The 26,392-nt window shown below is 36.8% G+C and overlaps 1 protein-coding gene across 1 annotated transcript in view; it reads left to right on the forward strand.

Annotated features, from left to right (window-relative positions):
- TEX11 (testis expressed 11) overlaps positions 1-26,392 on the forward strand; it is a gene marked incomplete at both ends in the record, with an annotated part of 146,162 nt that overhangs the window by 55,620 nt on the left and 64,150 nt on the right. The window contains 5 exons of the mRNA XM_081042256.1: positions 5,944-6,025; positions 8,409-8,487; positions 17,322-17,473; positions 19,885-19,970; positions 23,023-23,160. Of these exons, the coding sequence (XP_080898382.1) occupies positions 5,944-6,025; positions 8,409-8,487; positions 17,322-17,473; positions 19,885-19,970; positions 23,023-23,160 (537 nt within the window). The remainder of the gene's footprint in view (positions 1-5,943; positions 6,026-8,408; positions 8,488-17,321; positions 17,474-19,884; positions 19,971-23,022; positions 23,161-26,392) is intronic.

Genomic DNA, 26,392 nt, shown 5'->3' on the forward strand with positions numbered 1-26,392 from the left:
TGTCTTTTCATTTTGTTGATGGTTTCCTTCACTGTGCAGAAGCTTTTTAGTTTGATGAAGTCCCATTTGTTTGATTTTGCTTGTATTTCCTTGCTCGAGGGGATACATCCAAAAAGATATTACTCAGACTGATGCCAAATAGCTTACTATCTGTGTTTTCTTCTAGGATTTTTACAGTTTTACCTCTTACATTTAAGTTTTTAATCCATTTTGAGTTTATTTTTGTATATGGTGTAAAAAAGCGGTCCAGTTTCTTTTTTTGCATATACCTGTCCAGTTTTCCAAATAAAACTTGTTGAAGAGACTCATTTTTCTATTGTTTGTTCTGACCTCTTTTGTCATAGATTAATTGACCATATAAAAAGCGGTTTATTTCTGGCCTCTCTATTCTGTTCCATTGATCTGTGTGTCTGTTTTTGGGCCAGTACCACACCATTTTTATTATTACAGCTTTATAGTATAGTTTGAAATCAGGGAGCATGATACCTACAGTTTTGTTCTTTTTCAAGGTTGTTTTGGTCTTTTGTGATTGCATATAAATTTCATAATTGTTTGTTCTATTTTGGAGAAGAATGCCATTTGTATTTTGATAGGGACTGCATTGCATCTGTAGATTGCTTTGGGTAGTGTGGTCATTTTAATGATATTAATCCTTCCAATCAATGAGTGTGGTATATCCTTCCATTTATTTGTGTCTTCTTCAGTTTCTATCTTCAGTGTCTTACAGTTTTCACAGTACAGGTCTTTCACCTTCTTGATTAAATTTATTCCTAGGTATTTTATTCTTTTTGATGCAACTGTAAATGAGACTGTTTTCATAATTTCTCCTTCTGATTGTTCGTTATTAGTGTATAGAAATAAGAGATTTCTGTATTTTAATTTTGTATCCTGCAACTTTACTGAATTCACTTATTAATTCTATTAATTTTGTATTGGATTCATTATTAGGGTTTTCTATATATAGTATCATGCCATCTGCAAATGGTGATAGTTTTACTTCTTCCTTTCCAATTTGGATGCCTTTTCTTTTTATTGTCTGATTACTGTGATTAGAACTAACAATGCTATATTAAATAATAGTGGTGAGAGCAGGCATCCTTATGTTGTTCTTGGTCTTAGAGGAAAAGCTTTAAAAGCTTTTCACCATTGAGTATGATGTTAGTGTGGGCTTGTCATATATAGATGTTATTATTTTGAGAGAAGTTCCTTCTATACCCACTGTATTGAGAGGTTTTTTTTTAAATCATAAATGGATGTTAAATTTTGTCAAATAGTTTTTCTACATCTATTGAGATGATTATATGATTTTGATCCTTGGTTTCGTTGATATGATGTATCACATTAATTATTTTGCAGATATTGAACCATCCTTGCACCCCTGGTATGAATCCCACTTGATCATGGTGTATGATCTTTTCATGTATAGTTGAATTCGGATTACTAGTATTTTGTTGAGGAATTTTTTAAAAAGATTTTTTTGGGGAAGGGGAACAGGACTTTATTGGGGAACAGTGTGTACTTCCAGGCCTTTTTTTCAAGTCAAGTTGTCCTTTCAATCTTAGTTGTGGAGGGTGCTGTTCAGCTTCAAGTTGTTGTCCTTTTGGTCTTAGTTGTGGAGGGCACAGCTCATCTCCAGGTCCAGTTGCTGTTTCTAGTTGCAGGGGGCACAGCCCACCATCCCTTGAGGGAGTTGAACCAGCAACCTTGTGGTTGAGAGGACATGCTCCAACCAACTGAGCCATCCAAGAGCTCAGCCGCAGCTCAGCTCAAGGTGCCGTATTCAATCTTAGTTGCAGGGGGCGGAGCCCACCATCCCTTGCAGGACTCGAGGAGTTGAACCAGCAACTTTGTGGTTCCCACTGGCCCATGTGGGAATCGAACCGGCAGCCTTCAGAGTTAGGCGCATGGAGCTCCATCCGCCTGAGCCACTGGGCCGGCCCCTTTGTTGAGAATTTTTGCATCTGTGTTCATCAAGGATATTGGACTATGATTCTATTTTTTTTTTTGTAGTGTCTTTGTTTTTGGTATCAGGGTAATGCTGGCTTCATAGAATGAGTTTGGAGGCAATCCTTACTCTTCAAATTTTTTTGGAATAGTTTGAGAAGGATTGGTATTCTTCTTTAAATGTTTGGTAGAATTCACCTGTGAAGCCGTCTTTAGTAGAAGGTGAAATACCCATCAGATTGGCAAAATCTTATGAGTCTGATAATTCCAAGTGTTGACAAGTATGTGGAACATTGGGAATGCTCATGCACAACTGATGCCAGTGTAAAATGGTATACCACTATGGAATTGAAAGTATGAGTCCTCCTACTTTGTTCTTTTTCAAGATCGTTTTGGCTATTCTAGATCTCCTGCATTTTCATATGAATTTTGGGATCAGCTTGTTAATTCCACAAAGAAGCCAGCTGGGATTTTGGTAGGGATTGCACAGAATTTGTAGATCAATTTGGGGTTTGCCATCTAGACAATATTAAGTCTTCCAATCCAGAAATATTGGATGTGTTTTCTTTTATTTGGATCGTCTTTAATTTTTTTCAACAACGTTTTCTAGTTTTCAGTCTGCAACTCTTACCCTTCTTTTGTTAAATTTATTCCTATGTATTTTATTTTTTGATGCTATTATAAATGGAATTATTTTCTTCACTTTTGGATTATTCATTCCTTGTATATAGAAATACATTTGATTTAAAATATACTGATGTTGCAACTTTGCTGAATTTGTTATTTATTTAAATTTTTAAATTACAGTTGACATATATTAGTTTCAACATTAGGTGTACAACATAGTGATTAGACATTTATATAACTTACAAAGTGATCACCTCGATAAGACTAGTACCGATGCTGAACTCCTTTTTCAGCATTAATAGCTTTTTATTGGATTCCTTAGGATTTTCAATATGCAAGATCATTTCATCTGCAAATAGAAAGTTTTACTTTTTCCTTTCAATCTGGATGCCTGTTATCTCTTTTTCTTTTCCTAATTGCCCTGGCGAGAATGACCTTTACAGTGTTCACTAGAGGTGGCAAGAATGGACATCCTTGTCTTGTTCCTGATCACAGGGGGGAAACTTGCAGTATTTCTCCATTCAAGTATGGTATTGGCTCTGAGTTTTTCATAGATGCCCTTTCTTAAGTTGAGGAAGTTTCCCTTCTCTTCGTAGGTTTTTGAGTGTTGATACAACTACTTTGGATAACAGTTCGACATTACTTGATAAAGTTGAACCATCCAGCAACTTCACCCCTAGTTATATACTTTGGAAAAAAAGTTCTTGAATTTGTGTACCAGCACACGTATGCAGAAAGCTGATGCCAGGATTGTTCATAATAGCAATTGAGTTGAAAACAACTCAAATGTCCAAAGTAGAATAGGAAAATAAACTATCGTAATACAATGGAATACAACAGAGTAGTCCTTCTCAAACTTGAGCATGCTTGAGTATTAACTAGAATGACTGTTAAAATACAATTTTGTTATTTAATCCTGACTAAATAGGTACTAGAATTTATGTCAAAATGGAAATTTTTCATGATGCAAATCAATAATAATGATTATACACATTTTCCTAAAACCACACACACACACACACACACACACACACACACACACACACACACACACACACACACACACTTTATTTGCCGGGCCCCGCCTCCACAGTTTCAGTAGGTTTGGAGTGGAGCCTGCATTTCTCAGAAGTTTCCAGCTGGTGCTAGTGTAGAGAGTACTGTTTGAGGACCACACTGTACAGTAATGAAAACACATAAATGAGTTTCATGCATCAACGTAAATGAATCTTAAAATCATCATACTGAATGAAAGAAGCAAGCCACACAAGAATTTATATATATTGTGACTCTCTTTGAATTAAGTTGACATGTAGGCAAAATGAAACAGTATGTTGAGTACCTATAAAGAAGAACAAGGAAATTGCTGCATAAATTCAAGGTAGTGTTTACTTCTGTGGGGAAGTGAGGAGGAAACAAATGGGCAAGAGTACATTGGAGGCCTGTGAGGTGCTGATAGTGTTCTGTTTCTTACGTGGTAAGAACATGGGTGTTTGTTTCATTTTTCTGTCAACTATACATACATGTTTTATATAATTGTGTGTGTGTGTACATGATACACTTCACACTCAAAAAATGGAAGTTATCTTTAGAGCTTGCAAGAGAAGCGGACAGTGCAGTGATAGGCAGGCCACAGTAGAAAGAGCGTCAAGGAGGCAGCATGTTGTAGTGGAAAGATTGTGGCCCTTAGAGTCCGAGAGGTCTGAATTCAGATTTCAACTGCCATTTCCCAACTGTGACCATGGGTAAGTTACTTCATCTGGGCCTCAGGTTCCTCATCTGCAAAACAATATTGACAGTACTTGCCTTGAAAAGTTGTTATACCTGGATCCTGTTTTCCAATAACTGTTTGGTAAAAAGAAAAAAAATTTAAAAAGCAAACAAAAATCTAAGGGTGAGAAACAACAGTGAGAAAAATGACAGATAAGACAAGGAAATTGATGGTAGGGAGAAATCTGATGGATTTAACAAGTACTTAGTCATGAATTCTGAAAGTGTAGTTTCAAGAGACATTAAGGATGGACACTACAGTGCAAATGATTGTGGAAGTGGAATAGATGATGATACAATGAAGACAAAGTATTGTCCATTCTCTGGAGTTGTTTGGAAATGAAATCAAAATGTTAACTTGTGTGTGTATAGTAGGCTCAAGGAAACAGGTCCTGCCAATATCTGAGAGACCTGTACATCTCTGAAGGTAAAAGGGAATTGAACCTGAGACATACCGCTTCCCCGAAAATAAGACCTAGCCGAACAATCAGCTCTAATGTGTCTTTTTGAGCAAAAATTAATGTAAGACCTGGTTTTATTTTACTATAAGGCTAGGTATAATATAATATAATGTAACATAATATAATATAATATATAATATGTGTAACATATAATATGTATAATATAATATGTGTAACATATAATATGTATAATATAATACAATATAATACCAGATCTTATTTTATATAAGACTGGGTCTTATATTAATTTTTTCTCCAAAAGACGCATTAGAGCTGATTGTCTGGCTAGGTCTTATTTTCGGGAAAACGGTATTTCAACATGCCTGTTAGGGAAGGTAGTCATGCAATCAATTAAAATTTGCAAACTTAGTTTATTCTTTGTATTAATGTCATCTATGTTTGTAAAACCATTTAATGACAGTGCTTACTTTTTCTTACTTTCCCTAACTTTCCACTCTTAAGGCATCGCGCATATGAATAACTATAATCATGTTTAGAGTCTGGACCTAATGAGTGCAGTGTTCACGTAGAGGTTAATTGGCTTCGTAGAGAGAAAAGTTCTTTTCTGAGGGCCTGTAGTGCACTTCTAATCTTAGCCAGCTGTTTCAAGATATACCCCGTCAGGCAAAAGTGGAGTCAGGCAAGAGATCACAGATGGCTTAGGGCCAGCTAACAAGGACTTGGAAAACCGTTCAGAGTACATTGTTATGAGTAGCAAATATGACAGGCACAGCCTATAGAAAAAAGTGTTTTCTATTTCATTCAACCATTGTTTGCAAAGTACCTTAGCTGTTATTAAAATCTCAAAAGAAAACAGTTGTAATTGATGGTTGGGGTTTTGCTTACCAAGACAAGAATATGGCCTTAAATTCACACAGTTTAAGTATTGACTTTGCCGTTAAGTGCTTGCCACTGGTGGAAATGTTTCTATGTTCTTTTCCTTGTATTATTTCATTTAGATTGAATAAAATATTAGAAAACATCCTCAGGGATAGACCGGATGTTATGATCTGATTTTTTATAACTTTGATTTCCTTTGATCATGAGTCATCCTGCTGTGGTTGAGCAAAACAGGCAATTACTTGAGAATTGTCTTTGACATTCTACAATTTAACATCACTGATTTGTTTGTTTAAAATAGGAGCATGTAAACCCACCTGGGCTTCTCTTAAAGATGAAAATCATCTTGAACGGCGAAACAACTGATGAACAACTCCTTGACGGTATCATCTCTGTGTGTGAAGAGCATACAATTTTGAAATATCACCCCCAATTTGTTAAACACAAGATCTTTTATAGTATAATTTGATGGTGACTGAGAAGGAAATTGATTATATAGGAAGGGAAGAAGCATGTTAACCAGGAAGAAAAAGAGAAAGAATAGAGAGAATAGTAGCAAATTTAATACGTAGTAAAAAAGAGCTAAGTAAAAGCTAATGGTTTTCTTTTAGTCTAGCAGAGAGTTGCAACTGTGCAACCTCCTGAAGTTGTCCATTACCATGAAGAAAGATTAGCTATTGACTGAAAAAGCCCCTGTAATGCTGTGCTCTTTGTAATTACTTCTATGAACATTGCTATTTGCTTTTCAAAATTCTCAAAGGACTAGAATATACGCATCACAAAGGAAAGTAAACATCCTGAGATACAGCTGTAGGTCATTTGGCAAGTTACTTAACTTTTCTGTGCTTCGGTTTCTTTATCTTTAAAAGCGATATAATGTCTGCTTCGTTGTATTGTTTTGAGAATCCATGAGAAAATGTATATAAAGCAATTAGCACCATACCTGGTGCATAGTGTGTAATAATATTGTGGTTATTATCACTGTTCTTACTACTATATAGATGTATATAGATGTATTAAGTGAGGCAAAAGAATCTCTGCATACTGGCACCTTAAGAGTATGTCAGTTATGTTTAGTCATAAAAATAACTGCCTCTAAATTCTTTTAATGTATACATGCTTTATTTTTTACTATATAAAATATAGTTGTATTATAGAGCTGCATTATTACTGTGTAACATGATATGTTGTTAGTCTATAACTGATTATCCAATACATAATAATAATTTCTAATAAGTAGGACAATAATCAAATTTGGAAGTAGCTCCAAATTTAGTGCTAATTGAGTACTGCTGAAACTTTTCTGTGACCTCTAGAATCTTAACCAATCACTAAGAGACCTCAGCAGCTGAAATGTACAGAGGATTCTGCATCTCTAGGTAACAGCATTCTCGCAGTATATACAGGTTGAAAAATGTTAGGGACCAGAAAGACAACTCCACTTTATTTTGCACTAGGAGAATAAACAAACCAACTGACCACTTAAAGGAACAGGCTTACCCAGACTAATACAATGTGGAAAGACCAGAGAGATTATTGGAGTCGCCTAGTTTGAAGTTGATTAATTTTGGACTGGATTTTCCCCATTACAGTTTTTATCAATATGTAGATAAGAAGCAGACTTTAAAGTGAAATTATTCCTTACTCCCAGATTGTTTTTACTTGACTCAATCTAGATACTCTTGATATTCAGAGTAATGAAGTTGCAATGTCAGATTATGAATTGGGAGACCTCCCTGAATCTAAGTGTTCCATAGTTTAAAATAATAAAATTATCTCTTACTTTGTTGTATTGAGAGAATGTATGAAACTTGCATTTTTATTATCTGTTCATCTCTTTGCTAACAAAAGTATTTTACTCTTAGAATGGTAACCTAACTGTTGGCATTAGAATTTCACTGGTATTTTTTGTTGCAGAAAAAGTAGAAATTTTTAAAAACTACAATTTTTTTTTAGTTATGAAAGGATAGCACATACCCATTAAGGAACTCTTTGGTAAGTACTGAAAATATCCATAGTCTACCATCTATTGGAATATAAGCTCCTTGACAGCAGGAATTTTGTGTTTTGTCCACTGCTGGGTTCCCAGCACCAAGCACAGTTCCTGGCCCTACAGTGTACGCTCAGAGTGCATATCCTTTTTCTTGTTATTATAATCGACACTGCTTTTTAATATCTTTGTTTATGAACATTTCCCCATATTTATTTCAGATGACTTTTCAGAAGTACAATTTCTGAGGTAAAGGGAATAATAGTAATAGCAGCTGTCATCGAATACTTACTAAATACTAGGTGCTTTGACATGTAATTTATATATATTATCTCATGTAACCCTCTCAGTCACCCTAAGAGAGAGACTGGTGATACAGTCCCCATTTTACACATGACAAAACTCAGGTATGGAAAAATCTTAAGTAACTTGCCTATGGCCATACAGGTAGCAGGTAGTTTCAAATATAGATCTGTCTCACTTCAGATCTCAAGCTTTTAACCACTGTGTTCCTATCACATAGTATTGCCACATTGCTTTTCTAAAGGATTGTACCAGGTTACTTTGCCATCTGTTTCAGAGTGCCTGTGGCACTGCACTCTCTCTAGCATTGGGTATTATTACTTCATAAAAAGACTCTGATAAATTGTTAGGCAAGACATGGTATATGGCAAACATTTAGAAAAGATATTTTGAACAGAGAACAATTATTGAAAATAGCTAAGCTTCTTAAAAAATGAAACTGATATGACTGTTTTTCTTTTTCTCTTTGTTAGCCATCATGGACATGCTATATTTTGAAATGCCTTTAGACTTCTATCTGAACATTGTTAAACTGCTGATGGATCATGAAAGGTACAGAAGAATTGATTTTCTTTTCTCTAAAGACTAACGTTTTTCTAAGGTTTCCATGAACACATATTGAATATGTATCTATATCTATACTCTGTCTCCATCCACGTTCGCAGAGCACAATATTTGCCATTGTGCTGATCAAATTAGAAAATGGAACTGCTTGCTTAATGATTTAAAGCATCCGTAGTCAAGTTAATTTTAGAAATTATATTAAATTTTAAAAAAATAAAATGAAAAGGGAATATGATAGTCAGGGCTTTATAAAACAGGAGTTATGGTAGGTTAACCTGCAGGCCAGTGTCAGGTGGAACAGGAAGGTATGGTCAAGTGCACTATCTTCGTGGGCTCATTAATGTCAAAAGTACTTGCAGACCTCTTAGTGGTTCTCCAACATCAGTGTGCATCAGAATTACTGGGGAAAAGCACTTGAAGCGCTGCTCAACATCTCAGCCAGCAGGGAAATGCACATTGAAACCACAGTGAGACACCACTTCATATCCACTAGGGTGGTTATAATCAAAGAGACAGATAATAACAGATACTGAGAAGGATGTGGCGACATTGGAAGCCTCATCCACTGCTAGTGGGACTGTAACAGGGTGCAGCTGCTTTGGAAATAGTCTGGGAATTCCTCAGGAAGTGAAATAGAGAGTCACGGACCATATGACCCAGCAGTTCCCCTCCTGAGTTAAATAAGAAACATATGTCCGTACAAATACTGGTACAGGAATGCTCTTAGCAGCATTGTTCTTAATACTCCAATGTGGAATCAACCAAAATGTCGACTGATGAATAGATAAACAGATGTGGTATACTCATACCGTGGAGTATTGTTTTATTTGGCAATGGAAAGAAACAGTACTGATACATGTTACGACATGGATGAGCCCTAAAAAACATGGTAAGTGAAAGAACCTAGCTACAAAGACTGCGTTTTATATCATTCCATTTATATGATAGTTTTAGAATAGGCACATTTATAGAGACACAAAGTAGATTAATGGTTGTGCAGGGCTATGGGAGTTGGGAGAAAATGGGAAGTGACTGCTCATGGTTCTTTGATTTCTTTTTGAGGTGATGAAAGTGTTCTTGAATTGACTGGGTGGTGGTTGCACCGCTGTGGTAATGGTCACACACATACTAAAATCCATTGGGTTGTACACTTTAGATGGATGAATTGTATGGTATGTGAATTATACCTCAATAAAGCTATTAAAATACAATCACTAGGGAACTGGATAAAAATATAGAGGCCAGGCCCCACCTTACTCCACAAGCGCAGGCCTCTGTATTGATTAGTTCTCCAGGTGGTTCTGGGAACCACTATTTTAGACCACGGGCCAGGTAGTAAACAGTGTATTTTAGGTTTTGTGAGCTATAAAGTCTCTGTCACACCTACTGAATCTGCTGTTGGAGTGTGAAAGCAGTGATAGACAATCAATAAATGAGTGAAAGTGGTTGTGTTCTGATAAAACTTGTATTTACAAAACTGGTGGCCGGTTGGCTTTGGCCTGAAAGCTGTAGCTTGCCAACCATTGTTTGTATGACCAGTCTCTTACCTGACACATGACTTCTTGGATGAAATGTCATTCAGCTTCTGGAATACCTGTGGAAGAGGGGATTATCATTATTACATTTTTACACAGCTAGAACACAAAATTCTGCCTCATGTAGAATTGATTATTTTCCAGTAATTTCTAAGGCTGCTCGTTCTGCCATGTGGTAACATCTAAATCCTTTACTTGACAGCTCTTCCCCAGTTCATTCTAACACACTGTTCCTAATAAGCTCACTTCCTGGATGTCACTTCCAGTGTTTATAAGTATGGTAACTGGAAATGAACACAGTTCTCCAAATCTAACCAACAACATTCCTTTCATGTTCGAAATATTCTAAACTCGAAATATTCTAAACTCGCACTATCTGCCATGATAACAACTAGCCACACATAGCTATTTAAATGTAAATTAATTAAAATTAAGCAAAATAAAAACTTCGGTCCCTCAGTCACACTGGATACATCAAGTCTCAGTAGCCATATGTGTCTACTCTTAACCACTAAATTCCACATCTTTTACTTTTATGGTTGAATAAAGTACCCAATAGCTACACTAAAAGGAAAAACCTAGTTCTTTTCTACTGTGTGTTTTTCTCCTATGTATTTCTTTCCTGTGAGTGTGTCTCCTTTACTACTTACACAAAATATTTGACTTCTGGTCACCAAATGTGAGGAGGTTTTTCCACACATGAAGCAATTCTCTGTGACACCAGCTGGGTGTCCTGCAGTTTGACTCAATTCTGACACTTCTACCGGAACAGAGCATCAGATCCCACAAGTTAAGGGCTCAGCCCCACCAGACTGGCCCCTGCCCCCACACACTTTGCATATGCCAGCCGCACCACCTGTGGATCAGAGGGTCGATTGATTTGCTAGAGTGGCTCACAGAACTCAGGGAAACACTGAGACATTCACCGGTTTATGAAAGGGTATGATAAAGGATACAAGTGACCAGCCAGATGAATAAATACGGCAAGGTCTGGCAGGGTTCCGAGTGCAGGACCTTCTGTCCCCTTGGAGTTGGGTCGTATAGCCCTCCTGGGGTGAATGTTGGCCTCCCTGGAAGCTCTCTGAACCCCGCACTCGGGGGATTTACAGAGGCTTCCTCACGGAGGCGTGATCAACTATTAATTCCATTTCTAGTCCTTTTCATCTCTCTGGAGGATGTGACGGTGCCGCTGAAAATTCCAAGCTTCTAATTATGGCTTGGTCTTTCTGGGAACTTGCCCTCATATGGGAGCCATCCAGGAGTCATCCAGAGTTATATCAGTAGGAAAAAAGATGCTCCTAGTGCTCTTATCACTTGGGAATTGACAAGGCTTTTAGGAACCCTGTGTCAGGGACGGGGTTTTACATTTAGGTCTATGATCCATTTGACTTAATTTTTGTATGTTTCCATTCTTGGGATAAACCCCACTTGATCATGATGTGTTATACTTTTTATGTATTGAATTTGATTTTGTAAACTTTCATTTAGAATTTTTGCATGTACGTTTATGAGGGATATTGATTAGTGGATTTATTTTCTTGTAATTTCTGCATTTGGTTTTTGTATTAGGTTAATGACGGCCTAATAGAATAAATTGTGAAGTTGAACTTCCCTTTTAATTTTCTGAAAGAATTTATGCCAAATTGCTATTACTTCTTCCTTAAAGATTTGGTAGAATTAAACAGGGAAACCATTGGGCCTGGAAGTTTCTTTGGTGGCAAGGTTTTTAACTACATACTCAATTCCTTTAATAGATGTAAGGCTATTCAGGTTATCTATTTCTTCTTGAGTGAGCTTTGGTAATTTGAGTCTTTCAAAAGAATTGTTTTATTGAAGATATAAAATATATTGAGAGAAAGTTGTTTAAAATATTCCCTTATTAACCTTCTAACGTTTGTAAAAATCTGTAGTGATGTCCTCTCTCTTGTCTTGATATTGGAAATTTGTGTCTTCTCTCAACCTTGGTCAGTCTGGCTAAAGGGTTATCAATTGTATTGGTCTTCCCAAGGAACCAGCTTTTGGTTTCATTGATTTTGCTCTATTCGTTTTCATTGACCTCTGCTTTGATATTTGTTATTTCTTTATTGTGCTTACTTTGGGTTGTGTTTACTCTTGTTCTTAGGGTTCCTTAAGGTGGAAGATGATATCATTGATTTGAGACCTTTCTTTTTTCTATAAGAATTTAATACTGTTAATTTTCCATGAAGTACCATTGAGCAGCAATCCACAAATTTTAAATGTGTTTTCTTTTTCATTCAGTTCAACACATTAAAATTTCCCTTTTGATTTTATTATTTAGCCCATGGGTTATTTAGAAGTGAGTTATTTAGTTTCCAAATATTTGGGCATTTCACCAAAGATCTTTCTGTTATTGATTTCTAATGTGATTCCATTTGGCCAGAGAACAGAACATACTTCATATAATTTCAGTTTTTTGAATTACCGAGACTTGTGTTATAGCCTAGAATATAACCTATTCTGGTAAATGTTCAATGTGCACTTGAGAAGGAGGGATATTCTACTGTTGTGGGGTAGATTTTTAAGTATAAGGATAACTGTAGATTTGTTGTAGATGTTCTTTACCAAGTTGAGGAAGTGGCCCTCTATTCTCATATTTTTGAGACTTTTTTTTTTCTTAAATCATGAATTGTGTTGTTTTGTCAAATGCTGTTTCTGCATCCATTGATAGGTTATGCTCATGTTATCTTACTTTTTTAGTCTGTTAATAAGGTGAATTGCAACAATTATTTTTCAAATATTGAACCAGCCTTGCACCTCTAAAATAAACCTCACTTGGTCATGGTGTTGCTTCTTTGAATATATTGCTTCTTTCTATTTGTTAATATTTTGCTAAGGATCTTGGCATCTGTATTCATGAGCTATGATATTTTTAGTCTATAGTTTTCTTACTTTGTACTGACTTTGTCTGACTTCATTGTCAGGGTAATACTGTCTTGATAAAATGAATTGGGAAGTGTTCATTCCTCTTCTGTTTCTGGAAGGTATTGTATAGAATTGGTGTTAATTCTTGAAAAATTTGGTAGAATTCTTCAGTGAAATTATTTCAGTCCAGAAATTCTTTTTCAGGAGTTTTTAAATTACAAATTCAAATTCAATTTCTTTAATAGTTTAGGGTTATTCAAATTAGGTACTTTATACTGTCAAGTTGTATTTTTTGTTTGTTTGTTTGTTTTTGCTTTGGGGGGAATTGGCCCATTTCATCTTACTTGTTAAATTTCTGTGTGTAGAATTATTCATAGTGTTTCCTTATTATCCTTTTGATGTATTTGTCTGTAATGATATCCCCTGTTTCATTTTTGATATTGGTACTTTGAGTCTGGTCTCTTTTTTTTTTTATTTCTTAGTCTTGCTAGAGGTTTGTCAATCTTACATATATTTTTTGAAGGACCAGCTTCAACTTTTTGTTTCATTGATTTTTTTTTCTGTTTTAATTTTATTGATGTCTACTCTTACCTTTATTATTTACTTCTTTCTGGTTGCTTTGGGTTTATTTTGCTCTTCCTTTTCTAGTTTATTGGCAGTGGGAGCTTAGCTTATTTATATGAAACTTTTCTTCTTTTCTGTGTAAGCCTTTAATGGTAACAAATTTCCCTCTCAGCTCTGCTGTAGCTGCATCCCACAGACTTTGATATATTGTTTTCGTTTTCACTTGGCTGTCTTTCTCTTATTGATTTCTGTTTAATCTGGGTTATCAGAGAACACACTTTGTATGATTTCCATTCTTTTAAGTTTCTTAAGGTTTGTTTTGTTTATGGCCCAGAATATGGCCTATTTTGGTATATGTTCTGTGGACACTTGAAAAGATAGTGTATTCTGTTGCTGTTTAATGAAGTCTTCTGTAAATGTCAATTAGATACTGTTGATGAGTTATCAAGTTGTTATATATGTCTTAGCTGATTTTTGTCTAGTTCTGTGAATTTTTTTTTAAAGATTTTATTGGGGAAGGGGAACAGGACTTTATTGGGGAACAGTGTGTACTTCCAGGCCTTTTATCCAAGTCAAGTTGTCCTTTCAATCTTGTGGAGGGCGCAGCTCAGCTCCAGGTCCAGTTGCCATTGCTAGTTGCAGGGGACACAGCCCACCATCCCTTGTAGGACTGGAGGAATTGAACTGGCAACCTTGTGGTTGAGAGCCCACTGGCCTGTGTGGAAATCGAACCGGCAGCCTTTGGAGTTGGGAGCATGGAGCTCTAACCGCCTGAGCCACCGGGCCGGCCCCTAGTTCTGTGAATTTTTGAATGGGTGTGCTGAAGTCCCCAATTCTGTGGATTTGTCTGTTTCTCCTTTCAGTTCTTTTGGGTTTTGCTCTTGTACTTTGCAGGTCTCTGCATGTGTTTATGTGTGTACAGTGAGGTTTACTATATCGTTTTTAGTAATAATCATGGCTAAGATTTATTACATTGAAAGGGTACAAAACAAAATCTGTAAAAGTAAAGATAAAAGGCACTTGGAGCAAAGTTTAAAAGGACACAAGGCACAAGCTTTCAGGAGTTCTCGCTCAGTGCAGTTGCACAGAGCATGCTTAATGCCTCTAGCAACAAGTGTGACCACATGTGTGAACTGTTGTTTACCAGGGAGCTCATTAGAGACTTAGTCCCCAAGCTTTAAATGGGTGCTGGTCACGTAGGCAACCCTGCCTGGCACATGGCAAGATTCCAGGTACCAAGAAGGGAAGTAGATACTCAGTATAAACCATCTGGTTTGCACAGTATAGACATAGTGAGCTACCCTTATTATTAAGGGAAGTTTGTATCAGTGTAGGGAACTGTTTACCAGCCCAGTGACCAGATGTCAACCAAGGGCCAACCTTGCACGCAGGCCTTTCTAAGTATAGACAGTCCCAGGCCTGCTAGGTGAACTGTTTTCTGTACACTGTCATTTATTGATGTCCATATTCTTACCAAGACATAAAGATAAAACTGATGTGCACACACACCCCTAAGGCTGTAATTTCTGTAAATTAGCATTTCCAAATCCTTTTTAATATGCCTATTTCAAGATTATGTATTTATCTACATTTTTATTTCTTTACCTGAATTGCTTCCTTAGATGTTGTTCAGCCACAAAATCCTGTCTTTCATTTGCTTTTTTTTCTTTTAATCCTTCAGTTTTTTCCTCCTTATCTTTTTCCTCCATTAATTGTTTTATCTTTCAATTGCATTTCAGTAAAATACTAATTTTCCTTTACTGCTAATGATTTATTCACATAGCCTGAAAGAAACAAAGAAAGTAAAGGGTCATCTGGTTTGTGTTTTCAGAAGGGGTCACTGAGGGGGCTGTTCCTTTCCTCAGACCTCTGAAGGATGAGGGCTCTAGGGAAAAGGTGGTGAAGACATCATGCCCAGGTAACAGATTCCTGAGAGCACACCCCAAGAGGTGAAGGCCTGTGGACAGGGGCCGGGTCTGAATAGAGAAGGGAAGGCTGCTGAAAGGGTGGGGCCAGTAGAGGCAACAGAGAGAACGTGGATTTGCTGCCTGGGTCAGAGCCTACACTGAGCTGTGAATACCCTGACTGGCCTGGTTGGCTAAATGATATCATTTACGATTGGCCTTGAAGGGGAAGAAATGCTTCTTTGGAGAATGTCGATTTAAGTCCTTTGTCAATTTTTAAATCAGTTGTTTTGGTTTTTTTTGGTTGTTGAGTTGTAGGAGTTCTTCATATATTCTATTCTGGGTATTAATCCTGTATCAGATTTGCAAATATTTTCTCCCAGTCCATACATTGCCTTTGCACTCTGTTGATTGTGTTCTTTGATACACAGAAATTTTAAATTTTGATACAGTTTATCTATTTTTACTTTTGTTACCTGTGCTTTTGGTATCATATCCAAGAAATCATTGTCAAATCCAATGTTGTGAAGATTTTCCCCTATGTTTTCTTCTAAGAGTTTTATACTTTTACGACTGATATTTAGGTCTTCGATCCATTTTGAGTTCATTTTTGTATATGGTGTAAGGTAAAGATCCAATTTCATTCTTTTGCATGTGGACATCCTGTTATCCCAACACCGTTTGTTGAAGAGACTGCTCTTTCCCCCATTGAATGGTTTTGGCACCCTTGTTGGAAGTCATTTGACCATATGTGCAAGAATTTATTTCTGGATTCTTTAGTCTATTTCATTGGTGTATATTCCTATCTTTACGCCAACACTGCACTGTTTTGATTACTGTACCTTTGTAGTAAATTTTGAAATCAGGAAGTGTGAGTCCTCTAACTTTGTTCTTCTGTTTAAGGACTGTTTTGGCGCTTCAAGGTCTCTTGAGATTCCATATGAATTTTGGGATGGAGATTTCCATCCCATTTCTGTAAAAAATGTCACTGTGATTTTCATAGGGATTGCATGAAATCTATGGATTACGTTGGGAGTATTGACATCTTAACAATATTAAATTTTCCAATCCATGAGCTGTTTGCTTTTTTAAATAACCAAAATATATTGGTATATTATTAGTGTAATCAAGCATATATAATTTTTTTTATTGGGGAACAGTGTGTTTCTCCAGGGCCCATCAGCTCCAAGTCGTTGTCCTTCAATCTAGTTGTAGAGGGCACAGCTCAGCTCCAAGTCCAGTCGCCGTTTTCAATCTTTAGTTGCAGGGGGCGCAGCCTACCATCCCATGCGGGAATTGGACCCGCAACCTTGTTGAGAGCTCTCTCTCTGACCAACTGAGTCATCCGGCCACCCCATAAATTTTTTTAAAGAGTTGTTGGCAGAAGGAACTGGCAAAATACTTTTTTTTTTTCAGTTTTATTGAGGTGTAAAGCATAATGACTTGAGAAGGTGGTCAAAGGATACAAACCTCCAGCTATAAGATAAGGAAATACTAGAGATGTAATGTACAACATTACAGTTAACACTGCTGTATATTTGAACATTGCTAAGAGAGTAGGTTCTAAAAATTCTTATCACGAGTGATTGGTAAATTTCTAATCAGTTCACGTGTCTTCATTGGATCTCGTGATCCAATTTTATAAATTGGTATAATTTCTGGAGAAAAACCATAAATAAGATATTAGGAGAGAGACAGTTATCTTACTATAGGAGTTCATGAAGAGGAAATGTTTGTGACTTCATAAATTACACAGAAATGGAATTAAATCATTTATTGTGAGAAACAGGCTTATTTAAACCTTTAATAATATTACCTAAGCCCAGATGTAGTTTTATCTTAACTATTTTGCTCATACTCAAATAAACTTTAGTTCCATTGATCAAGAAACCAGTTACTCTGTTCATACCACTTACAACTGTGTCTCATCCCACAGAGAATCTGTTGGCTTTTATTTCCTGAACATTGTCTGTGAACGTTTTAAGTCGTCGGAAAATATTGGAAAAGCTTTACTGTTCCACATTGACATACTTTTTCAGAGGAAGGAAGAGCTGCTTGCCAAGGACAAGATTGAAGAAATCATTATAGGTCAGTAGGATTTCTATAGGTATTTTAGAAAGGTGTTAATATGCATGTAATTCTAAGATAGATATCAGAACTGTAGCAAAATTCTCGGGTCAACAGATTTTTTTCCTTTTTCTCACTCCCTTTTTTTCTCTAATAACCTTTAACTGTAACGCCTCACCTATCCCTATTCCACTTGTTTGGCAAGCTGGAATGAGAAACTAAGCAAAAATAACAACATCAACAAAAACAGACAAACCTCTGAGCTTTAAAACTCATTTGTAGTGGGAAATTGCGATGTTTAGAAGCCCAATTTCATGTTTCCAGTGTGATCTCAAATTAGCTGTGTACCTTCAGGCAAGTCAATAATCTCTGGATCCTGTTTTTTTCCAACTATGAAATGAAGTTTGTAAACTACATTCCTGGTTTTAAACTTCTTTTTACATCATTTTATGGTGTAATCTTATATGAACCCTGCCTCAAATAAAATACACTGGAGCTGCTCTGGTTAAAGCAGAGATGTAGAGCCACATGTTAGCATTCTCCTCACCCCTGCTTTTCTGTAAAACCCTATATCCTGAGGAGCAAAGATAGTATGATCCGTTTCTTAGAAAATTCTTGCCCCAATGTATTGTTCCAACTCTACACATATATAGAGATATAACTGGAATGATAATCACTAAATGTTAACTCTGGGATTTATTCTGAGTGATGGCATGTTAGGTGATGTGTTGTTCTCTTTGTATTTTACCAGATGGCTTGAATTTTTATAAGCATGTGTCATGTTTTTATAAAAACAAAGTTATTGATATTTTTTGAAAGGAAATTTTTTGACTAGATAATCTCTAAGACCCTTTTGAACTTTAGAGTCTGTGAACCATATTTTACTGATGCCACCCTCCCTGCAGACCCTCACTAAGAATCCGGTTATTTTTAGACCCAATTTTAATAAGCTTGGTCATCTGGGTTTTTCAACCCTTATTATCTTAATGGTAGCATATTACAAAGAGTGAACGGGTCTACAGGGAAATGTACAGCTAACCTGACCATGAGGGTAAGGAAAAAAACTGCAAATTTTATAAAAGTTTCAAATATTTTTAAAAATACATAATAATCTGTACTATACTCTATAATAATTCCCAAAGGCGTCACTGTGATATATTAATAGTACAATAAAACATAATAATTGTTAGTGCTGTTGGCCTTGAATGGTCAAGCAAAGGTTAAATTGTGCTTCAGAAAACTACAAGGTGGGCCGGCCCGGTGGCTCAGGCAGTTGGAGCTCCATGCTCCTAACTCCGAAGGCTGCCGGTTCGATTCCCACATGGGCCAGCGGGCTCTCAAAAAAAAAAAAAAAAACAAAACTACAAGGTACGTTTGGAAGAGCATAATTCATAAAATGTCATTTTTAGAAAAATTATGAAATTAATAAAATGATTTAGATTTTTTTAAAATACACAATGTTTTGTTTAGTGAAAGTAAACTGTCAGCTAACTAGAAAACTTGGTTATCCAGAATCACTAATTTTCTGAAGATTACAGTTAACCAAAGTTTTATAGTGATATCTGATTATACATTTATGCTCTCAAAGTATTATAATAGTTTAAGTAGATACCTTAAGTAGCTTTTTACTCACATGTGGATAGTTTTAAAATTTTTATTCAATGTATTGGGTTGACATTGGTTAGTGTGATTGCATAGGTTTCAAGTGTACACTTTTGTAATACATCATCTGTACATTGCATGTATTTTTAACTAAGTCATGGAACAAACTACATCTGCTATCTGGGTGTGGGGGTCAGAGACTCTGTTTTAATCAGGACTTTTGTGGAAATTGATAGTGCCAAAGGGGTGAAAGAGAAGTGGGTATAGAATTCTATCACTGTTTTACACGTTACCTTAATGTGTGCCAGTATGTTTGAACCTTGTAAATGTCTAGACCAGAAACAATCAGGCACAAGTTACAATTTAAAGTAATAAAGTTTATGCGTAAACATGGTCTTAAAATAGTTTACAAAGGCTTTAAGGTATAATTGGCCTTTCTTGTGAACTTGATCTGATCTAGTTAGTACATAATAATATAAGCACTTCTGTTTAATGATTGCTAGCATTGCTGCCTGTTCATTCACAATAACATTAAGGCACCAGATGATGACCAAATTTGGGACATGGAAAGTATGTTAAAGGGAGACTAGGCTGGAAAACTATCACAGAGTGATGGGCGAATTACTGTGATTCTACCAAACTCTGATTGTATTAAATAATCAATTTTGCTACCAAACCTACAGATGATGACGAAAACATGTCTGAATGTGATTGTGTTTGTAGCTATTACTTAAAGATTATAGGTTCTGAATGTAGTTAGCTCTTTTTATTTAATGTAATATATCTTGATTCTTGTTTTAAGATTGTAAATTTGGGTGTTTTTTTTTCAGGCCACCAAACAGGAAGACAACTGACAATACAAGCTTTAAGCTATTTACATGACATTCTGTGGGAAAAAGCTGCCAAAAGTTTTGAGGTTTGGGAATAATCTTTTCATTCTTTATATTCTTTATCCATTCCAACAAATAAAATAATGTGTTCACTATAAAAACCATAGAGCATCAAATACTTTAATAATAATCACCCTTTGTTTGGGTACCATTTGTTCATTAAATATTTATAATGTAGAGTGTTAATGGGCATTGGACAAAAGTTTATTTTAAAATACTATGATGGGATTCATTCCCATTGGGAACTTACAGTATAGGGAAATGATATAACTGATATAAGGATGTAGGGAAGTAATTTATTTTAGAATGAGGAATGAGAAACTCATAGGGGTTTTATGCCCTTTAAATATTGTGTTGTGAAACACAGAGGATTTTTAGGGCAGTGAAAATACTTTGAAAAATACTGCCGTGATGTACATATGTCTAAACCCATAGAATGTACACCACCAGGTGTGAAACCTAGTGTAACTATGGACCTTGCGTGATTATGTGTCAGTGCAGGTTCACCAGTTGTGACAAATGTGCTGCCCTGGTGGAGGATTTGGGTAATGGGAGAGGAGAAGAAGGTACATACATAGCAGATCTCTGCACATTCCTCTCCATTTTGCTGAGAACCTACAACTGCTCTTAAAAAACCTTTAACAAGTTGTGGTGCAATGTGATATATATATATAGTGTATCACAGAATTGTACACCTGAAACCTACGTAACTTTACTAACCACTGTCACCCCAATAAATTGTAATTTAAAATAATTAATAAATTAAAATAAAAGTAAGTTGCAGACATCAAAAAAAAGAAGAGGTGGTGCAATAAAAAGTGTGGGGGGGAAGTAGTAATATTTTTTCTCTTTACAAAATAATCCAGGTTTACTGCAGAAACATTTGAAACTACAGATAAGTTTTTAAAAGTACAGGAAACCCCCCGTATAACATGGCACTTCTATACCATGGTTTCACTCTAACACGGTTTGAGAATTAGAGAAATCTTCGAAAAACACGGAACATAATAAAAGCTTAGTAGTGGTGACGAAGAAAACATTATTTAATACATATTAATATGTTACACTTTTGGTGAAAATTGCTTTAATAAAGATATTTCTCTTAATTATAAAAACATAACAGTATGTTTTTAAAATTTTTTGGAACCTAACCCCCTTTTTGGGGGCTTAGTTCTTTGTATCGTATAACATGGATTCGAATAACACGACATTTTTTAGGAACCTAACAACCGTGTTATACGGGGGGGGGGGGGTACCTGTATAGACATGCCTAATCTAATCACCCCATAAAATTTTGGTATATTTCCTTCAAATTTTTGTGCTTTTGTGTGAAAACATGGGATATATTGTTTAAAAAAGTTACGATAGACTTCCCTTTTAACCAAGATATAACAGACCACATTCATGTCCTTGCCTGAACACGCCCCCCCCAAATCAAAAGCAAAAACAACAAAAAAAAAACAAGACAAAATACATTGAAAATGGGTTTTGAGACTGGATATCAGACAACAGAGAGTGATCTCTGGGAGATAGGAAATAAACAAGTTGAGCACCGCATTTGTGCAGCTTAGTGCCTTGAGTTTCCAGGCTGCAGTATATGAAGAACTGGAGTGGATCATAGCAGGCTTTCAAATCTGAGGAGATGGAGCTGAGCATCTGAGGAGATCAAGGCAGCTAGAGTCCATAGCACAGAATAGCAGAGAGGAGAGCACAGCGCAGAAAGAACAATCCAGCAGTCAGAGAGTCCTCCTCCAGTGTTGAACAGAGTACTGACCAGGGCAATATGGAATGAAAATGTCGGAAGCCAGGGGAATAACCATCTGAAACTATTAGACATAACAGTACCTGGGACTCAACAGGTCTGGGCAGAGAGCCTGTCCATACCAGCCAAACTAGAAAACCTCTAATTCGTGGGGCATTGGGTAGAGAATTGAGAAAAGTCTCGTCTCAGTAGTGAGAAATAATTCATCCTACACACTTAAGTTCTACTTTCTTAGGAAAATTCAATGATACAATTCGGTATTATCAAGTCACCATGTTATACACTAGATCCTCAGGCATTCTTCATTTTACAACAAAATTTGTACCCTTTTACCAACCTCTCCCTAACCCCTGGCAACCGCCATTCTACTCTTTATTTCTCGGAGTTAGACTTTCTTTCGATTCCACACTTGATGCCATGCAGTATTTGTCTTTGTCTAGCTCATTTCACTTAGCATTATGTTTTCCAGGTTCGTTCATGCTGTTGCAAATGGCAGGTTTTCCCTCTTTTATATAGCTGAACAATAGGCCATTGTATACATATGCCATGTTTTCTTTATGCATCCATCAGTAAACAGACACTTAGGTTGTTTCCATACCTTGGCTACTGTGAATACTGCTGCGGCGAACATGGGAATACAGATATCTCTGTATTCCATTCCCTTCCCATTCCCATTTCCTTGGATGTGTACCCAGAAGTGGGATTGCTGGCTCATGGGGTAGTTCTAGTTTTAATTTCTTGAGAAACCCCCATATTGTTTTCCATAAGTGTCCATAGCAGTTTGCATTCCCTCCGATGGCATACAAGGTTTCCCTTTTTGCCACATCCTCACTAGCATTTGTTATATCTTGTCTTTTTGTATGATAGCCATTCGAAGAGGTGTGAGGTGGTATCTCATCGTGGTTTTGATTTGCATTTCTCTTACGATCAGTGACGTTGAGCACCTTTTCGTGTACTGTCAGCCATTTGTCTGCTGTCTATTGAGATCCTCTGCCCTTCATTTGTTTTTTTTTTTTGCTATTGTGTTTAGGAGTTCCTTGGGATATTAACCCCCCTATTGAATATGTGGTTTGCAAATATTTTTCTCCCATACCATAGGTTGTCTTTTAATTTTGTTAATGGTTTCTGTGAGATTTCTAATATGAAGGAAGAACTGATAATTAAATGTACTTAGAACTCAACTAGCGAGGTTGTTGTGTTTTGGTTGCCTAAAAAAGAAAACAATACCATTTTTTTGTTTCTAGAGGTGACTTGGAAAAAATGGGGTTAAATGTAGAGATATATGTGAGATTTTCTTTTTTCTTTTTAAACTTTAGGTACAAAATTACACTGATGCCCTAATCTGGTACTGTTATTCTCTGAGAGTTTATCAGTGTGATCAAAGGGATCTGAACTTGGCCAAGCTGAAGAGGAACATAGCTTCCTGTTACCTGCGTTTGAAACAAATTGATAAGGTATTTTGATTCATCTATTCCCCCCGCCTTCTTCTGCCTCCCCACCCCCTACTCCGGTTCAAGCTGTTGTTTCTCAGTCTAGTTGTGTAGGACACAGCTCCCTGGCCCATGCTGGTGTTAGGAGCCTTGTGCTCCCCCAGTTGAGGTAGTGGGTCCCTGGTCGGCTGCTCATGGCAGCTCACGCCGGCCGCTCACAATGGCCACTGGCCACTTACGCTGGCTGCTGTCCACTCATGCTGGCCACCGGCCGCTTATGGCAGCACACAGCAGCACACAGCAGCCCAGCTCCAGGGAGAGCTGTTGATCACAATCTTAGCTGTAGAGGGCGCAGCTCACTGGCCCATGTGGGAATCGAACTGGTGACCTCGGTGTTAGGAGCACAGTGTTCCAAACACCTGAGCCACCGGGCTGGCCCTATCTATTTTTTTAATACTTTTTTATTTTTCAATTACAGTTGGCATACAATATTACATTACTTTCAGGTGTACAACATAGTGATTAGACATCTGTATAACTTACGAAGTGATCACCCCATTTACCTCCTCCACCATCTTGACCGAAGCCTCTGAAGGGTTGAACTTTTAAATGGGATGGCCAGGGAAGAACTTAGTAAGAAGGTGTTTTTTTTAGTAGAGACCTGAGAAAATGGGGGATCTGGCTATGTGGATATCTGCAAAAAAAAAATGATAGCATTCTATACAGAGGAAATAGCAAGTGCAAAGGTAGGACTCTACATGGGTTATTTGAGGAACAGCACAGATACTAGTGTGGCTGGAGCAGAGGGACTATTAGGGAAAGTAGGAGATGTTTTCAGGGAAGTAGTGGAAACAGATTGTGTAAGAAAGACATTCTAGTTCACTGTAAAGATTATGTTACTAACTCCAAGTGAGATGGGGAGCCATTGGGAGGTTTGGGGTAGGGGAGTGACATGATCTGACTTGTATTTTAATAGTGTCACTCTGGCCTCTGTGTTGAATAGACTGTGGTGGGTGCTACAGTGGAAACAGGGAGACCAGTTAGGTGGCCATTGCAATAATCCAGGCAAGAGCCAATGGTGTCATGGACCAGCGCGGAAGAAGTGTGGATGGTGAGACGTGGTCAGATTCTGGAGAGATTATAAAAGTAAATCTGGGGCCGGCCGGGTGGCACAGGCGGTTGGAGCTCCATGCTCCTAACTCCAAAGGCTGCCGGTTCGATTCCCACATGGGCCAGTGGGCTCTCAACAAAAAAAAAAAAAAAAAAAAAAAAAAAAGTAAATCTGGTAGAATTCTCTGATATACCAGATGTAGGATAGGAAAGAAAGAAGACATGAGGATGACTTTTGCATCTATGATTCTGTAAACTGTTCTTAACGCAGATCACTAGCGACCTTTAAATGATCTGTTCTCGGTCCTCCTTGCCCTTTGATCTCTCTAGCACAAAACAGTATAATTGTCAACCGCTTCTTCCCTCTGGAAACTTTGTCTTTGGGTTCTATGACATCTTCTCTTAATCCTATTGCTCTGCCTATTCCTTTTCTGTTTCTGTTACTGGCTATTCTCTTTTCACCAAATAAATGTTGGATGAGGGCAGGTACCATTTTTATCATGTTTACCATTTTATCCCTAATACCCACAACCATGGTAAGTGTTCAGTAGAAATTTGTTGAGTGAATTTATTCTCTGGTCCCTTCTTTTCTATCTTTTGTACATGCTCCCCTCAGTAATACATCCACGGTTTTCTTAGCTTCGACTCTTTATTCCTGAATCTGTATTTCTAGCCCTGATTTCTTTCATTGCCCACATTCACTCCTCTACTGTCTTTTGGTATATATCCAGCTATTGAAGACTGAAATCTTAGGTTTATGGATTCCTTCTTTTCCTCCTATATTCAATCGTGTGCCAAAGTCTGGTCAATTCTACCTCTGCAATATTTTTACCAGCTATCTCCTCTTCCATCTTCACCTCACTACCCTAGTCCAAGCCCTAATTAACTCTAAGACTATTGGAATAATCTTCCGATTGTCTCTTGCTCAGTAATGTTTGCTGGTTCCCTGTAAGTAAAGACCAAATCCCTTACTACTTAATGTCCTCCATAATCTTTAAATAAAATAATCCTATTTTATTTCCTTTACATGTGTCCTGTTTGACTTCAACTGGAGTACCTGCTACTTTATAACCATGATCTATGCTTTTCTATTTCTCTGCCTTTTCCTATGCTTCTCCATTGCAAATTACTTCTTCCCTGCATCCATACCTTTTAAAATTCTGTTTTCAAAATCTAGCTCTTAATGACAGTCTTAGCTTCCTAAGGAAATTTCTGAGAGTTTCTCTTCCTCTAAGACTCTGTAACACTGCTCTTTATACCTAGGCACTTATGTTCTGCCTTGTATTCTAGTTATTTGTATACGTGCCTAGCTCCCTGTTAGATTACCACCTCCTTGAGGACAGGAACCCTGTCTTTATTTTCCCTGAAACCTAACGTAAACCCTAATGCATAGTAAACACTCATTACTTTAAGAAATAGTTATAGAGACTCAACAAATACCTGTCAGCCCATTTCCTCTGACATAGGAATTCCATCTGTGCGTGCCCTCGGTGATCAGATCTGAGTGAGAGTATATTGTTTAAAAATTTACCCCATTATTCTTTTCTCTAGTTTAGTTCCTTTTTCTTTGAGAAGAGGGAAATATATTTCATTTTATTTTGCTTTAAAGTTAAATATTGAATCATATTTGGGCAAGTCAAAGCAGTTGAATATATTGCTCTAAACTCTCAATAGATTATGTTACAGATTCATTAGTTTATCCATTTGGCAACATCGTTTTGAGATAATGCATCAAATATAGGTAATTTCTTCTTTTCTAAGCTGCATACATGTAAATTTTCAATGGCAGTTATCCATTGAGGATCCCCAGTATGTTATATGAGACAGTATTAAACTACGTAGTTTCATAGACACAAACTCTGCCTTTGAGGGAGTTCATAGTCCCTTAAGTCCAGTGCCCTAATTTTATTTTGTTATTTTGAGGATTTTTAAATGTTTCATGTGTGCAGGTCATAGGCTTGAAAGGACAGACCTAGTATGGCAAAAATGAACTTGGGTTCTAAGTATAGAAGCAATTCATTACAACACGATATAATGGGATTTTGCTGTAAATCATAATACAAACCCTAACTTTGTTAAGAGATGGGTAATAGATTGTTTTTGTGATAATCTGTGTAAGTTTTTGGTAACGTACAATTGAGTGCCC

This window comes from Rhinolophus hipposideros, assembly GCF_964194185.1.
Source record: "Rhinolophus hipposideros genome assembly, chromosome: X".
Taxonomy (NCBI): Eukaryota; Metazoa; Chordata; class Mammalia; order Chiroptera; family Rhinolophidae; genus Rhinolophus; species Rhinolophus hipposideros.